Source organism: Nuphar pumila, chromosome 10 (assembly GCF_984573655.1).
Source record: "Nuphar pumila chromosome 10, dmNupPumi1.hap1.1, whole genome shotgun sequence".
Taxonomy (NCBI): domain Eukaryota; kingdom Viridiplantae; phylum Streptophyta; class Magnoliopsida; order Nymphaeales; family Nymphaeaceae; genus Nuphar; species Nuphar pumila.
Window position 1 is genome coordinate 112,276,118 of NC_143258.1, and position 17,951 is coordinate 112,294,068.

Consider the following 17,951-nt stretch of genomic DNA (forward strand, 5'->3'; position numbering starts at 1 on the left):
TGTCGGTAGGGGGTAGGATCCTTCAACAGAATCCCATCATCGATTTTCATCTTTGATCCCACAATTTCAGAAGTTTCACAAATTTTATCATCAGTAATACCAGATCTGTCAAGAATCTCACATGCAAGTTTGGTTTGAGACAAAAAATAGCCTTTATGAGAATAGGCTACCTCAATACCAAGAAAATAAGTTAGATACCCCAAATCTGACATTTCAAACCTTTTTTTCAAAGTGTTTTTAATATCTTTGATACCCTTTATGTCACTACCTGTTATCAACATATCATCAACATAAAGCAGTAAAATCACAATACCTGCATTAGACCTTTTGACAAACAGAGCAGTGTCAGTGTAGAATGAAACAAAACCATTTTGAACCATTACTTCATTAAATCGATCATACCAAGCCTTAGGATCTTGTTTTAAACCATAAAGAGTTTTTTTGCAAATGAACGACTTTTCCCTTTGGAACATCCAAGCCGGGAGGAGCATCCAATATATACTTCTTCATTAAGGTCCCCGTTTAAAAAAATATTTTTGACATATATTTGATAAATGTTTCAGTTTTTAATAGAGGCAATGGTGATCAAACACCTAACAGTAACCATTCGTGCAATAGGAGCAAAGGTTTCTTCGTAATCAATGTCATATTCTTGACTATATCCCTTAGCGATAAGGCGGGCTTTATATCTCTCAAGAGTGCCATTACGCTTGGTTTTGACTTTATAAACCCATCTACGTCCTATTGATTTCTTTCCTTTTGGAAGATCTTGAAAAACCCAAGTTTTAGCTTTGTTGAGGGCTCTAAGCTCGTTATCCATGGCGTCCCTCCACTCTATTCTTTCCTTGGCTTCTCCAAAATTTCTAGGTTCTTGGTAGGAGTGAATAGCACTAAGACATGCCCTATGCTTTGGAGAAAAGGACTCATAGGATATAAATCTAGAAGGATTTTTCCTAGATCTTTCGGTTCTTCGAGATTGGTTAGAAGATTCACTAAGGTCACTATATTTTTCTATTGCACTTCTAAAGGTACTTTTATCTCTATGTGTATAGGTGATTGGTTGAACTATTATTTCTTCTTCATGTTGGATGGGTTGTGGAGTACTTTCACTTCTACCCACATCCTCATTTACTTCATCATCACTAAAAAAATCTTCATTTCTAGATAATAGTTCAAACAAAAAAGAATAATCGGCATTATCTTCATGAGCTTTGTGTTCTTCAAAACCGCTTATGTTCTCTAAAAAGGTCACGTTTCTTGAAACATATAGTTTGTCATTTTTAATATCATATCTAAAACCTTTTTGTGTTTCCGAATAACCCAAAAATGCACAAGGAATAGCTTTAGGAGATAATTTATCATTTTTGTCGGTGAGGACAAAACACTTCCAACCAAAAATTCTTAGTCTATTGTAGTCGGGTTTCTTTTTATATAAGATTTCAAAAGGGGTTATTTGCTTCAAATTTTTGGATGGAAGTCGATTTATGAGGTAAACCGATGCAAGAGCCGCTTCAGCCCAAAATCTTTTTGAAATTTTTTGAGAAATGAGTAATGTTCTTATAGTTTCTATTATATGTCTATGTTTTCGTTCGGCTAATCCATTTTGTTGAGGAGTTTTGGGACAAGACCTTTGATGAATAATCCATTATTTTCAATATAACTTTTGAAATCATTTGAGAGATATTCTCCCCCAGAATCGGTTCTAAAAATTTGTAATTTACTACTAAATTGGTTTTGTATCATCATATGAAAAACCTTAAAGGTAGATAACACCTCATGTTTATGCTTGAGGAAGTAGATCCAACTATATCTTGAAAAATCATCAACACAAATAACATAATATGAAAACCCTCCCTTAGACACAACGGGTGCCGGTCCCCATGCATCCGAATACACAATTTCAAAAGGCTTAGTTGAAAACATAGTTCTTTGTCCAAAAGGTAAGCTTCTCATTTTACCAAGAATACAATCATTACAATTGAAGTTGTCTTTACATAAAGTTTTGGTAAAATGTAAATAAGAAAGGTTGACAATATTTGGGGTGCCCAAGGCGTTTATGCTAAACATTTATATCCTTATGTTGGGCAACATTACAAAAAGATTGTTTTGGAACTTGAAGAAATTCCATAAAGTATAGATCTCCCTTCCTAAAGCCTTCCCCAATCAACTTCTCGGACCGGCGATCATGTATCCAATATTTATTTGATGAGAATTTGATATCAAACCCATGATCCGATAGTTGAGAGACGGAAAGCAAATTTAAATTTATTTTTGGGATAAATCTAACTTTAGGAACAAAAAAACCTTGACTTTCAAAATCTCCAATTCCCTTTATTTCAAGAGAAGCCCCATCCGCCGTAGAAACAAAAGAATGTGACAAATTTTTTGAGTATTTAGAAAGTGCAAAAACATTGAGTCATATGAAAGGATGCATCCAAGTCTAAGAGCCAAAGAATCTTATCGGGAGGAGAGAAGGTGGACATGGCGGCTCTGGAAACAGATTCCTTGAGGAGAGGTTGAAGAGCTTCCATTATTTGATTTAAATATAATGTAGCATTGTTGGAAGTTGATGGTCCTTCCTCCTTGTATTGTTGGAACGTTGTAGACATAGCCACCATCTTTTTCCATTTAGGACATACCGGTTTAATGTGACCCGGTTCTTTGCAAAAGTAGCATATGATTTTGCTATAATCTCTTCTTCCATATTGTCCACCATTTTCTCTTCCTTCTTGATTTTTGTTCAAGTGAGGGGATTTATATGTTTTGACATTATTCCCCGGTCTAGAGACGGCATACGCACCCTCATCTTCATCTTTAGAGGGAACGGCCAACACACTTTAATTGGTTTTATTCATCCCCAATCGAGTTTCTTCTCCACTTAGCTTGGTAAGTACATCTTCCAACGGAGGAGAAGAGAAAGAAGACAAGAGAGAGGACCTAGTTTGCTCGAATTCGGGTCTAAGCCCGTTTAAAAAGTTGAAGAAGTGATCATCTTCAAGTTGTTTGGCCCTTAATTCAATAGCCTCTCCACTCCATTTAGGTTCTTGAAGAGCAAGTTCATCCCAAATGGTGGATAGCTCGGCAAAATATTCTCTAACGGACATTTCCGCTTGTTGAAGTGTCAATGTCTTCTTTTGAAGGTAATATTTATGGGACAAATCTCTCGAAGTATACATTCTTTCGAGATATTCCCATAGTTGGAAGGCTTTCTTGAACTTCAAAATATTGGCATTTATCTTCGTTTCAACGGAAGAAAAGAACCATGAGAGAATTTTGTAGTTTTTCATCTCCCATTCTTCATGTCTTTTGTTATATTTTTCAAAAGCTTTTTCTCTTTCTTCACCATCAAGAACCTTTATTTCACCCTTATCAATAATAGTGATCTTAGGTTCGGGTTCGGGAATGGTTCCTTTAACATATCCCCAAAGACCTTTCCCCTTAATGTGAGCCTCCATATTACCGGCCCAAACATGATAGTTGGAGCCATTTAATTTGAAACCAAGTGAAAAATGGGACTCTTTCTCACCCATTAGAGAGGGAAGAATGGAGAATATATACGTACCACAAGGGATTCTTAAGTCTTTCTTGTCGTAAGAATCTTCCAAAATATTGATGGAAGAGAAGTCCCTACTTCAATCACCAAGAAGCCAAAGGCACGCTTTACGAGGCACTTTGAAAAAGACGAAGAATCACACGATCTTCAATCTCCAACCTTGCTCTGATACCATGTGAAAATATCTCAAGAGAGATATAGTGCTAAATACGCACAACCACCACAAAGGGAGAGGTGCACAAAGGCACAAGAAAACTTACAACAATGTACACAAAGGTACTAAAATAGAACCCAAATGCAAAAATATAAAGAATTTTATTGAACAAGTTGGAGGACAATGCTCCCCACATTGAATGAAAATACAATAGGGGTTCAACCCCTTTTATAGAAGAGAGGAAGCCTTAGAGGGGCTCCCACTAGTCATTGGAGCCCCTCCAACGGTTAGAAATCTAACCGTTGGAGGGGTCCAACGACTAGTGTTGGACCCCCCTCCAAGGTTGACTAAGTCAGCTTTAATAAAAAGAAAAAGAAAAGAGAAAAAAGAAATAAATTACAAACATATTTACACGTGTAAATATGCGTAAAATAGAACAAAAGACAGAAATACCCCTAGGGTTACATGAAGTGAATATATATATATATATATATATATATATATATATATATATGTATCTATGTCACATGGGTGCTGGTGCGGGTGCGGGTGCGGGGATTCGGCACTTCCGAAAAACCCGGGTGCGGGGGTGCGGCAAGGGCAAAAATGTAATATATATATATATATATAAAGGGGGTAGGGGAATAGGCGGGTTTTTTTTTTGCAGCTGACAGCTGCAAAATAGTATTAATGGACCTTCAGCTGCATAATTTTTTTTTAAAAAAAATTCGAAGCCCATTTGGGCAAAAACTTTTTTTAAAAAAAAATAGACCTTAATGATCCTGGGTGCGGTCAACGCACCCAGGATCGGGTTGACCGCACCCGCACCCGCATCGAGTCGCGTCGACGCGGGTGCGGCACCCTCCTACCCGAATCCCTGTGACATAGATATGTATGTATGATACATATATGTATATGTATCTTTCGTCATATACATATAAAAATATATGTACATAGGAGATACAATTTAACAGTGTCGATGCGGGTGCGTCGACCTTACAGCCGAGTCCGTGTGACTTAGGTTGGAAGCTATTCACCTTTTACAGAGAAAAGAATATATTAAGAAAACCATGCATGTTGTTGGGAATCCTCAACCACAGTCACCCAGAAACAAACTAAACACATTGACAAAAAAATACTCAACATAAAAGAATACAATTAAAATCTCATAAATCCATCCAAAGTGACCAATTTAGTGAAATTTGTCCTAAAGAGACTTAGATATAACACCTGGGAAAAACCAAAGAGCCTTCGATCACAAGCAAAAGTCCACCAAGAACCAAAATGGACAAGCACAAAAGTGGCATGTAAGGACACACTCACAAATCCCACAAAGGGAGCACACACAATGAAGACTCAAAATACAAAAATAATATTTTATTGTTCTCACTAAAATGCAAGAAGCATTACATAAATGAGGGGGTTCACCCCCTTTATATACACACAAGGAATCCCCAAAAGAGTCATTGGTGCTAGCCCACCGGCTATATTTGCAGCCGTTGGACTAGCCCCAACGGCTAGTCAATCCTAGTCAACACTAGATTGACCAGTAAAAAAGAATGAAAATAAAAAAAAATAAAAATATTTACAAGTGAATTTAAATATATATATATATGTATGTATGTATTTATTTATATACGTATACAATATGTATACATACATGGGTATGTATACATATAGATACACATATATATAGAATATTTATATATATTATATGTATATACAATTTAACAACACCTTCAAACCAGAAATAGAGAAACCTATTATAGGCCATCAAAGGAAGAGTTAAGCTGAGAGAGAAAAAACACCAAGTGAAAATGTTGCATATAGGAATCAATTCAGTCGTGTGGATCATTTCTCTGATTCTTATACTGTGATACAATCTATGTAGTCAGAAGCACCATCTAGGCTCTGATGCGTCCGCCCTTGCCAGACAGACCCTGCGGACTCCATCCGCGCGAAAGACGCACAACTCACCGCCCCGAAACCCATGGAAGCGGGAGAAACACCAGACTGGAGGCTGAAACGGATAAAGCACACCATTGTAACGAGGAAATCATACTCAGTGCACAGACAGGAGAAGCACCAGCAATTTTGGAAATTTTGGCCACAAAACTTTGTGGGCCCCACATGGGTAGACCTAGCTGGGCCCCACTTAGTTCCACCTCCTTAAGCTTGGTGGGCCCCACAGCATCTTTTTATGTGACCAAAAAGTTTGTCGCATCAAAGTGGGTTAATCATGGCTTAATCCATGGTTTTCTTAAAGCAAACCATACCACCTGTAAAAGGACCACACTACCCCCCTTGGGCCCTATAAAAAGCCCAAGAGGGGGCAAATTTGCCTTATTGGGAGAGAACTTGTCCCAAGTATCTCCTTGTGTCCTCAAGAGCCCCTAGAAGTCCATATGTGTTCCTTGCATTCCCAAGTGGACAATGTGAGTTCCCAAAGTGGATTTGATGGTTCCTGTGGTGTGACATGGATGATTCTTCGGTGGGCATCTCCAATCTCAATCACATGCCATCGCTTGCCATATCACGGTAAGTAATCCGTACACGCCTTTGCTTTGGGTGTGCACATGTGCCCCCTTGCAATGGCTGCTCCTCTCACCTCTGTGAGGCACTTCGCATGAGTCTTTCACGGCACCGGAGGTGTAATAATTGTAATTTTTAAATGTTAAATAACTTCATTATATATGATTCTTGAACCGGATCTGGACATGATCTATAGTCCAAAAGCTCAATCCAAATAATATTCGGATCTGGATACCTTACCAGACCTAGATATTGATCTAGACTCATATCCAAAAATAAAATGGATCTTTTTAGTGGATCGGGACATTTATTCAAATCCATATTTTAGGGATATATTTGTATGTCCAAGCGCAAAATAGTAATTTCATAGCTTAGGGGCTATGTCACGGGGACTCGGCCAACTGGGTGCCGCACCCGCGTAGACGCGATGCAGGTGTGTGTGCGGGTGCAGCACCCGGTGCGGTCAACCTGACCCTGGGTGCGGTCAACGCACCCATGGTCATTTATGTCCAACTTTTGGATTTTATATATATATATATATATATATACCGCACCCAGGGTCATTTATGTCCAACTTTTGGATTTTATATATATATATATATATATTATTTTTGCCGCACCCCCGCACCCAAGTTTTTTCAAAGTGCCGCACCCCCGCACCCATGTGACATAGCTTACGGGTATATTCTGGGAAATAGGTAAGCTGCTGAAGGTTATATATGTATTTCAAGTTAAAAACAATGGCATCATTTTAATAATTAATAGTATCTAGGTCATAAGAGACACCACTAATGGTATCCTTGTAATATATCATATCAAATGTATGTTTCATTTATGGCTTGACCTAAATTAGCACTCAATAAATACATGCTTTGAATGTTATCCATCTCCATTAACAAAAGAAGGGGTTGCATGGTTGGACTATTCTTCTCCTTTTTCCCTACCTTCATGCATGTATGATACCAGTTTTCATGGTACCAGAGCCTGGTTCTCTCATCCATTAAGGTATTGACACTGTGCTTTTCTTGCCTTCTGTCATACCCTTCCTGTCCTCTCTTTTGACTGAATCTTCCTCTTCGGTATCCTTCTTCCTCTATTTTTACCCAGTCTGGATGTTGACTGGCTCACATGATGTTTTTCATTTTTCTATTTTCAGTTCACAACTTCCCACACTTAAATAACCCTTTAATAAATCTCATTTTCCATCTCAAAATAATAAGGATCATGAGTTGCACATCTCAGAAAACCCATCTTGAGACTGATGGGTTAGATTCGTGCATGACACATATCTAAAGTGGCTTCTCAAGTAACTTTAAACCCAAGTTTGATTGCTTGATAAAATGTTCAGCAGAGATTATTGCCAGAGTAAAATCATATTTCCAATGTTTGGTTTTCCCCAAGGGCAGAGAAGGGTGTTAGGTAATAAAGGCACTTTTTGTTGTTTGGGAAGAACTAAGTACAAGACAGTTTATCCACTGACAGTCTTTCCTGGAACCCACCAGCCTAATTCCTCTTTTTTCTCCTTTCACTCTGCTAATCTATGTGATCTTTTTTTTCTTTCTTTTCATTTTGCCTCTCCAGCCTTTTTAAGAATCTTTGGCACTGCATCCAGTATAGGTCTTAGTTTGCCTTTCATCTTCAACATGTCAAGATGGGCAACCATGATTGGCCAAGGGCGCCTCCATCACATTACTCACTGAGTACAAGCTAATGTTCTTCACCCATACTAGGAGGAAGCTTGAAAAATCCATTGTTTCATGGTCTTCAATCTATGATTGAATCATGACAACTTCATGACCTGCAATTTTTTCTCCAAAAGACCCTAAAAATCATGGCTAACAGACAACAATATTCAATGGGGGAAGATTCCCTTCCGATTAGGGACAAATTTCAATTAGAAGGCTGATCCATTTAGCCCCCTTTAGTCTATCTGTCTTCTCCAACACAAACATTGACAACCGAGAATATTGGTGACCATCATGCAGCAGACACTAGAGTTTTCATATACTCCTAGTTGTTTGTGATGATTTCCAAGATTAGCAGGTACTAATGAACTTAGATCTATGACACAGAGACAAGGACATAGGTATAAGACACAATATGGACAAGATACAACAGAGTGATGTCAACCTAAGGCACAGCCCACACCACCACCACACCACCCACACACATACAAATAATGTGTGCACATCTGCATGAATAATGTAAACTCAAAATTCTAAGTCTAAAGCAATAAAGCATGAATAAGTGCAATTTTTTGAACTAAAATGCTAAGCTATTATGATTAATAAAAACTAAATAATGAACCCAGGTCGAAATTAGAAATATATTGCAATCAAACGCAAATTTCAAAAGGAAGTGATGCAATTAATCACAAAGTAAAAGGATCAAGATTGTAAAAGAAAATAGACGAAATTAATGAATAATTATGATACTGTGTTGACTATGTTTGAAACAGGTTTAATTGCATTTATGAAGGGTTGTGGTGTGTCATGGCATGCTGACTTCATGCATTGTATGTGAACTGTCCATGTGTCCATGTGACATATCTTAGATGAATAGAGATTATCTTTATATTAGAAGCAGAGGCACAGAATAAACAAGCACTAGTAAAGTTCTAAGTTCATAATGGGTTTAAACTTTAATCCCATTGAAATGCAATGCTACTCTTTTTTCATATTATTTTTTTACATTTGGGGAAGAGGGCAATAACTAGCCACTACCAATTTGCAATAGAGTACGGCTACATAGCTTGCTTAATTAGCTCCTGGACAATAAAATCTTTTACCCTTAACAAAGACACCGGCTCATAAGATGGAAAGAAGGGTTCCCGATGGCTATCTGTTGCTTGTGGCTGAAATGGTTGCAGTTGCACTCTTGTTGTCAAATTTGTGTGGGTCTCTAAAATTGCCAGGAACCTTTTCTGTTCTTATACCTTGGAAGGTTTGTATCATTGAAGTTGCATTGTTGGAGGGTTCAACGTTGACAAGAACTCATGTAAATTTTAGAAAAGGTCTCCTGTAGTTAGCTGAATAGGAAAAACTCACTTATTGATACAGAAAAGGTTTCCTGTAGTTTGTATGGAACAAGAATTGATACAGAAGAATTTATCAACTGAGGGGGGAAAAGGGAGCAGTGAAAGGAGAGCTTTAATAAATCAAATATAAGAGGAGTTGCAAGGCATCACTCCTCAGCAACAAAGGAAAGAAATTACTGGAATTTTTCTGATGGGATTTTATAGAACTAACATAACCTGATGGACATGATAACACCTCCTATTGTAGCAAAATGCTGTACTAGCGATTAGCTATTAGCTTTATTTGAAAGATGAATAATGTTATTAGGTACCAGAAAAGAAAAACCATCTAAACTTTGGTGAATGTTCGAGTGAAGATGTCTCTAATCTTAACAGCCATGAAAGCAAATAATTTTTTCAGAATAGTAGTGGCAGCAGTCAATCTTCACATGATGTCTTTAAAATATTTATCATAGTCCAGTAATGCCAAATACTTCAGTCAAGTTCCAGATATCATTGAGCAAAACAAAATAGCAACTTAATCACATAGTCACAAATATTGGTCATGCTTTGAATTTATTGAGAAAAAACCCTGATAGATCACAGCTAAAAATAAATGCTTAAATCGTGATATGTCCAAAATACCATCATAATTTTATTCATTTATGATTTTATCGTATTCTTTTCAAAAGCAAACAATAAAATCATTTAACCAAATAAAAGAAAATATGTAAAATACAGAGGGCAATATCATCAAATGAATTTTGGCATATTTTAAAATTATACATTAAATGAGAAGCTTTTCAAATGCACCTTAGGAGGGGATGGGTACACTATTTTATTCAATATGGGGGCAAACCGAAGAGTCAACTATTGAATTCCCGATTAGAAATTATTTTTTATATATAATATATTTCTGATGTACAAAATTTTTATTCTTCAATTCATATATATATATATATATATATATATATATATACATATATATATATTATTGATTTTTTCCAAGAAACACTTTATTCAACATCTCCTAATATTTTCCCTTGCCGAGCAAAATCTGAAAATGAGATTAGTGACATAGCTTAATCGACACATATAAATAACTGATTTTTATGGAAAAAAGGTGCATTTATAAATTCAAACAATACATGCAGATATGAAAATTAATAAATACATAAGCAGCAGAAAAGAATTTCAATTGCAGCTACCAGCGCTTCATTATCATCTTCTTCAGCAGGCTCTGCCAAAAGTGTGAGTATATTTGACAAGTGTTTCTGTAAATAAGATAACTGATGAGCCTCTTCATCAGCCTGCGATGGCATAAATCGACGGCTTGATCTGACAAGCTGCAAATAAACATGCATATCAGTATTTAACCAATTTCAACAAACATCCATCTATTGTCTGCAAAAATTCCATAGAGTCTAGGACCCTTTTTTTTCAGAAACGCTTTTCTGGAAAGAATAGGTCACTGTAGAAAAAGGGTATTCAAAGTTTCCATAACAGCTACTGATTTGCAATGTGTCTTTCATGGAAGGAATTCCCAAAGTTTTGAGTGCTGTTTAACATTAATGTCGGTTCCTTTTCTATTTTGCAGTAATATAAGAGTGAGTTTTCCCATAAAGACACCCAAACATATAATTAAAGCTTCTAGATTGCACATGAAAGGCCCTTCATCTACAACAACAGAAAAAATAGAGAGATCACTTTGGAATGCGGCTTTCTCTTTCTGGGGTGTTCACCATAGCCTCTTGCATGACTAGACAAAACATGTTGACCAGAGATCAGAAGCCCTAAGTGCCTGCAATTTGTTAGAGGATGTTAAAGAAGCATGCTGTTTGAAATGTGGAGATGCTGGTAGACAAGTGCACATTCACCAGATGTCAAACACACGACAAATGCTAACGGTGACTTACTAAGAATAAGGACAAACTAACAATTACGACAATTAGCATATTACTGATTACACAGTTAGTGATATCCTAGGCACAATGGGTCTTTGCTTAAGCAATAAATGGGGCAGTGGGTTTTCTTTTGATGAAGAACTGAGTTTGCTCTCCCTTTTGCACTGCTCGTTTACTTATGGAAGAATCCTTATGAAAGTGTGCAAAGAACACATGTTTATAACAAAAATAAATAACACGCACATAAAGAATTAGCAACATGTCTAAACAAGCATGTACTTTTTGGTAATAAAATTTGAATTATTTTCCTTTTATAGGTAAATTTCTTGTGATCTCCAATAATCATAAGTCAAAATAATTCCCGACTCCACTATGTAAAAAAAAGCTGAGATAAAGGGCCCTCTAACTTACAGCATATTGTCTTTATATCTGATAAGATGCATAACAACAACTCAATTTGCAATTAGAACAGTAACCACATGTCCACAAATAACACAATGTAGATTACTCGTTGAAGCAAGAATTCTAAGGTAAGTTGCTTTCACGAACATTTTATGCATCTTTCATTCAGTTCTGTATTAGCTTTCTGAATTGGAGTTTAGGTCGGCAAATAAAATTCACGGTCCAAGTTACTTGGTAGCCAATAGTATACGTTACAGATCCCATTCGAGCAACTAAGTTACCAAAAATCACCCAATTTCCTTAGTTCATGAATTTGTGCAGCATTGTAATTTTTGTACGTTTCTGTGAAGAAACAGGCCAGTGATGATTCATCTCGAAATCGATTTCCGTTTAGCCAAGAATTTCACAAAAATCGCACTCTTGGATGAAATTCAACAGTCGGATAGTAGTTTCACTAAGTAACTCTATTATGCAAATCGCGCTGATACTGTTGACATTCGCTATCAATCTAGGAACAGAAAGAAAGAAAGCGAAATGTTAACCAAAACCTTTGGCATTACTTGTTTTAGGGAATAAACCAGTCAAACATCCAAGAACCTTAACGAAGCATCTTGCAGCCAAGCAATAAAAAAAAGGCGAATTCCCGACCTGCAGAGGTGAAAGCACAGACAAGTATCCATCGAAGGCAGAGGTCGACGGCCAAACGTCGTTCACCGACGCCGAATCCTTGTGCGTCCTGGGAAGAAGCCGCTTGTAGGACTGAATGTAGAGGAACAGGATCAGGTCGAAGACATGGGCACCGACGGCGTCGACCTCGCCGGCCTTGGCGGTCGAGAGCGGATCAGCGGGCTTGCCTTTGCCGGGATCGGGCAGGACGGAGGCCAAGGTGTCGAGGACGAGGTTGGCGTTGTCGGGCGGGATCTGGAGGATCTCGGCCACCGCTGCGGCGTCGATGCGGTAGGGACCGTGAGGGGTGTCGGATGGGGAGGATCGACGGAGGAGCTCGTCGCGGAGGGGGAGTAGGGTTTGGGTGCCGTCGGTGAAGATGAGCTTGGAGAGCGGGAGGAGGCCGTGCTCGAAGGGCTCGCGCCGCGCGTGCAGCAGCGGCGGCGACGCCGACGGCTCGTTCATTTTCTTCGGCGGCGGAGAAGAGGGGAAACGCTTCGTTTGTCGGAGGAGGGGCAAATGGCATTCGATGGAGGAGAGGAAGAAGACCACGATTCGTGGCGAGAGAGGCGAAGACGAAAGGGACGAACTAAAAAGGAAGAAGTGGAGGAGTCGGAGTCGGAGTCGGAGTAGGAGTAGTAGCAAAACAAGGGTGCCGATCCGGAACGGTACGGAACGCAGTTTGTGAATCGGATAGGCAACCCGCAAAACCGGTTTTTATGACAGATTCGGTTTTAGTAATAAATAATATAAGGAAATTTTCATTTAGGCCATTTTTTGTCTCTTATTTCAAATATAAACCTTACATTTCTGAAATTCCAAATATGAACCGAACTTTCTCCGAAAACTGCCAAACAAGTGCCTGCCTTTAATATTGTCCTTTCAACTCAGGTTTTATCATAAGCGCAATTACATCAGTGGCCTTTCAAGCTGTTTAACTTTGTTTTGTCTTTTTACGAAATTTTTCATTTTTCAAGGATAATACAAGAAACCAAAAAAGAATCACGTTTTCCAAGATGAAAATGTTGACGTGAAGTCCCCATTTCATTGTTTTGTAGAAAAGTTTGGTTCAATCTTAGAATTGTAAAAAAGTTTGGCCCATATTTGAAATTAGAGGTAAAAGCTTGGCCCCTAAATGAAGTGGCACCACGAAAATAGGTCGGATACCAGCCCCGTCATCATAGAGCCGAATTTAAAATCCAATTTAAGCAGCAAATCCAAATCCGAATCAGATCCCAACTGGCACGGTTGAATCTGGATCTTAGTTTTTCATGATAAAAAAAACTAACAACAAACTCTTATTGCAAACTTTTTTCAAGCTATTGATTTTGAGCATATTATAAAATCTTACTTGCACATTGAATAATTTTGTCACAAGAGTCGGTTATTAGGTGTTTTTACATAGAGAACCCTTCCATACGGTCATATTTTTCAAAAAAACACTTTTAGAATGAAATTTTTAAAGTAGTTTTCGACGATTTGTACCATAGTTACCACAAGCTTTCTGCTACATGGGAAAACTAGTTTCCTCAGATTCTTGCTTCGGAAAAGGAAAACTCCACAATTTCTTAAATAGAGGGAAAGTTGTGCGAATCTCACTTCTGAAATATGAAAAACTCGATTCTCTTTAGTGGGATGCCCGCTTCCTCCTTGTTTCTCAAATTGATTCATTTTTGCTTTCTCAATGTTTCTCCCTTGTTTCCTGTCACTTCTCATTTTCTTTTTCCTCAATCCTATGTTTTTATATTAAAAAATTATTTTTTTATAACAAGCTTGCATATTAATTTAACATCTATTTATATTTGCGTTTACATCATTTCTTATTTGCTTCTACCCCAGCTTCATATTGCTTTCTAAAAAATTTCATAATCTCTTCACAATGGCATCAAGCTTTACATTTCATTCTACTTTTTAACACACACACACATATATATATACACACACACCAGTAGAAGGTTGCAATCTACCAGGGGGAACAAGGGGTTTCTGAGTTGTTTTTTGCAAATCTGACTCCACAGATACGGCCAAAGTTGTATGATGCAAGATGATTCCTATAAAATGAAGCACGTAAAACACATCTGTACGATTAGATTTTTTTAAAACATAAAGGAATCCTTCAAAAACCCTGTAGGCTGTGGTAAGCATGGATCAATACAACAACAACAACAACAACAACAACTACGCCTTCATCCCAAAACAATTGGGGTCAGCGATATGAACCAAAAAAGAAATTCATTTTGGGTCTTCCACATGAATCCTTTTCCTCCAATCATTTCTATCCAACGCCATGTCCTCGGTGAGGTTCAAAGCATTCATATCCTTTCCTATCATCTCCATCCAAGTCTTCCTAGGCCTACCCCGACCTCTTTTAACTAATATATTTTCCCATTTCTCCAACCTTCTAACTGGAGCATCATTAGGCCTTCGCCGAATATGTCCAAACCACCGTAAACGATTCTCTCGCATCTTATTTTCAATGGGTGCAACACCTACCTTCTTACGTATCTCTTCGTTCCGAATCTTATCTTTTATTGTATTTCCACACATCCATCTAAGCATCCGCATCTCAGCTACACTCATTTTTTGAATATGATGTCTCTTGGCAGCCCAACATTCCGTACCATATAGTAAAGCGGGTCTAATAGTCGTCCTATAAAACTTTCCCTTCAACCGCAATGGCATTCTACGATCGCACAGCACTCCAGTAGCACTTTTCCATTTCATCCACCCAACCTTTATCCTATGATTTACATCTCCATCAATTTCTCCATACTTTTGAATGATGGATCCCAAATATTTGAAATAATCATTCACCGGTATATCTTGCTCACCAAGCTTCACTACACTCCCATCACTACTTCGTTGCTTACTAAACCGACATTCCATATATTCAGTCTTACTCTTACTCAACTTAAAACCTCTAGCTTCCAATGTCTGTCTCCATAATTCTAACTTAGCATTAACCCCAGCTCTAGACTCATCAATCAAAACAATATCATCAGCAAACAACATACACCACGGTACATTTTCTTGAATTGATCTCGTAAGCTCATCCATCACTATCGCAAATAGGAAAGGGCTTAAAGCAGATCCTTGATGTAACCCAACCGTTATCGGAAAATTGGTTGTCACCCCTCCACAAGTGCGGACATTGGTTACTACTCCTTCATACATATCTTTAATTATACTAATGTACTTGAGAGAAACACCTTTCTTCATCATTGTCCACCAGAGAACGTCCCTAGGTACTCTATCGTATGCCTTCTCTAAATCAATAAAAACCATATGCAAATCTTTGTTCCTCTCTCTATATCTTTCAATAAGTTGTCTAAGAAGATGTATAGCTTCCATAGTTGATCTTCCAGGCATAAAACCAAATTGATTCTCCGATATCATGACAACCTTCCTCAACCTAGACTCAATCACCCTCTCCCAAAGTTTCATAGTATGACTCATGAGTTTTATACCACGATAGTTTGTGCAATCTTGTATATCACCCTTATTCTTATATAAAGGCACCAAAGTACTCTTCCTCCACTCATTAGGCATCTTATTTGTTCGCCAAATCAAGTTAAAAAGATTTGTCAACCATTCTAAACCTTTCTCTCCCAAGCATTTCCAAGCCTCGATAGGTATACCATCTGGGCCAACTGCCCTTCTTGATTTCATTTTCTTCAAAGCCTCTGCAATTTCTTTCTTTTGAATCTTGCGCATGAAGTCACGATTTATCTCATGAAAAGGAATGGAGAAGTCTCCAAGATCTTGAGCATGACTATCATTAAATAGCTTATCAAAATAATCTTTCCATCTCTCCTTAATCTCCTCATCTTTGACTAAAACCCTTTGCGTTTCATCTTTGATACATCTAACCATACCCAAATCCTTCGATTTCCTATCTCTCATCTTTGCAAGCCTATAAATATCCTTCTCGCCTTCTTTGGTATCCAACTTGTCATAAACCTCCTTATATACCTTAGCCCTCGCGTTTCGAACAACTTTTTTAGCTTCCTTCTTTGCTATCATATACTTCTCCAAATTCTCATTATCACGACTCTTACTTAGATTTCTATAGCACTCTCTTTTAACCTTAATAGCTAATTTGACATCCTCGTTCCACCATGATGTATCCTTACCTAGTGGTGCACCGCCTTTAGACTCACCCAATACCTCCTTAGCTACTTTTCTCATACCACCCGCTATCTTATTCCACATTGATTCTGAATCCTCCTCGAGACACCAATCAACTTCCTTAACTACCTGCGCTACAAACATTCCTTGTTTAGCTCCTTTCAGTGCCCACCACTTAATTCTAGGATCTATCCTATGTCTATCCCTTTTGCGGCATTGTCTAATTCTAAGATCTAAAATTAAGACTCTATGTTGTGTAGCTACACTTTCTCCTGGTATAACCTTACAATCGATGCAACAACCCCTATCTCTCTTTCTAAGTAGGAAAAAATCTATCTGACTCGTATTAACCCCACTTTTAAATGTTACTAGGTGAGACTCCCTCTTCCTAAACCAAGTGTTTGCTAAGATCATATCATAGGACAAACAAAAATCTAAAATCCTTTCTCCACTTTCATTTCTTTCTCCTATACCATAGCCTCCATGGATATTCTCAAATCCATCCCTACTAATGCCTACATGTCCATTAAGGTCACCGCCGATGAAAAGCTTTTCTCCATAAGATGTCTCTTGTACTACTCCATCTAAATCTTCCCAAAATTGATGCTTAATGGAATCATCTAAACCTACTTGAGGTGCATAAACACTAATAATATTAATAATATCCGTACCTAATACTAATTTAATAAGTAAAATTCTATCACCCTTCCTACGGACCTCAACTACATTATCTATAAACTGACGACTCATAGCAATCCCTACTCCATTCCTATTCCTATTTATTCCTGTATACCAAATCTTATATCCCCAAGGTTCTATCACTTTAGCTTTCTCACCTACCCATTTGGTCTCTTGAAGACATAAAATATCAATCTTTCTCCTACACATAACATCTACTAACTCTACCAACTTACCAGTTAAAGACCCTATGTTCCAAGTGGCTAACCTAATTTTATGGTCTTGGACTAACTTCTTTACCCCCACCCGTCCAACAAAGTGAGGGAACCCTTGCCTATTTGACACCACACCCGGGCGCCGGTGTGACGCGTCGCTTCTGGGCGACGACCTAGCAACCCTTGCACATTTATCACTGCCTCCGGGCCTAGAGAGTACAGCGCGTCGCTCAGTAGGGAACGCCCCAACGAAATTCTCATATTGGTTCATTTTCATAGGATATGACAAAGTTTTTATGCTGGCTGTCACAGGCCTACCGCAACCCTCCTCCTTTATCCGGGCTTGGGACCGGCAGTGTATAACTACACAGGCGGAGTTTAAGCATGGATCAATGTAGACAATTAATTTCAAGGGATATTGGTTCGATGATTTGCTGCAAGTTTGTTATTTCAAATGGTGTGCACATTGGATTTAAAACCTATAGGAAATTTTCTTTATGTGTACATATCCATCTTGTGCATAATGTTGTTGGCGATTCTCGCACATAGGTCAACATAGTAATATCGTGTTCTTGAATAAAATAACTATACTGGCTTCACAAAATGTTCATGAGCGTTCATTCATTTTATGTAAGCCAGTATCTAAACTCTAGAGTTTGAGGTTGTTGGTAAAGATGGATTTCAGAACTTGATTTAAATACAC

General features: G+C 38.0%; 1 protein-coding gene across 1 annotated transcript in view; it reads right to left on the reverse strand.

Annotated features, from left to right (window-relative positions):
• Positions 1-12,807, reverse strand: part of LOC149827940 (uncharacterized) — a 97,158-nt gene extending 84,351 nt beyond the window's left edge. Inside the window, exons 1-2 of the mRNA XM_090019737.1 lie at positions 12,210-12,807; positions 10,464-10,601 (exon numbers count right to left, since the gene is read on the reverse strand). Of these exons, the coding sequence (XP_089875863.1) occupies positions 10,464-10,601; positions 12,210-12,692 (621 nt within the window). The 5' untranslated portion in view covers positions 12,693-12,807. The remainder of the gene's footprint in view (positions 1-10,463; positions 10,602-12,209) is intronic.
• Between the last annotated feature and the right edge of the window lie 5,144 nt (positions 12,808-17,951).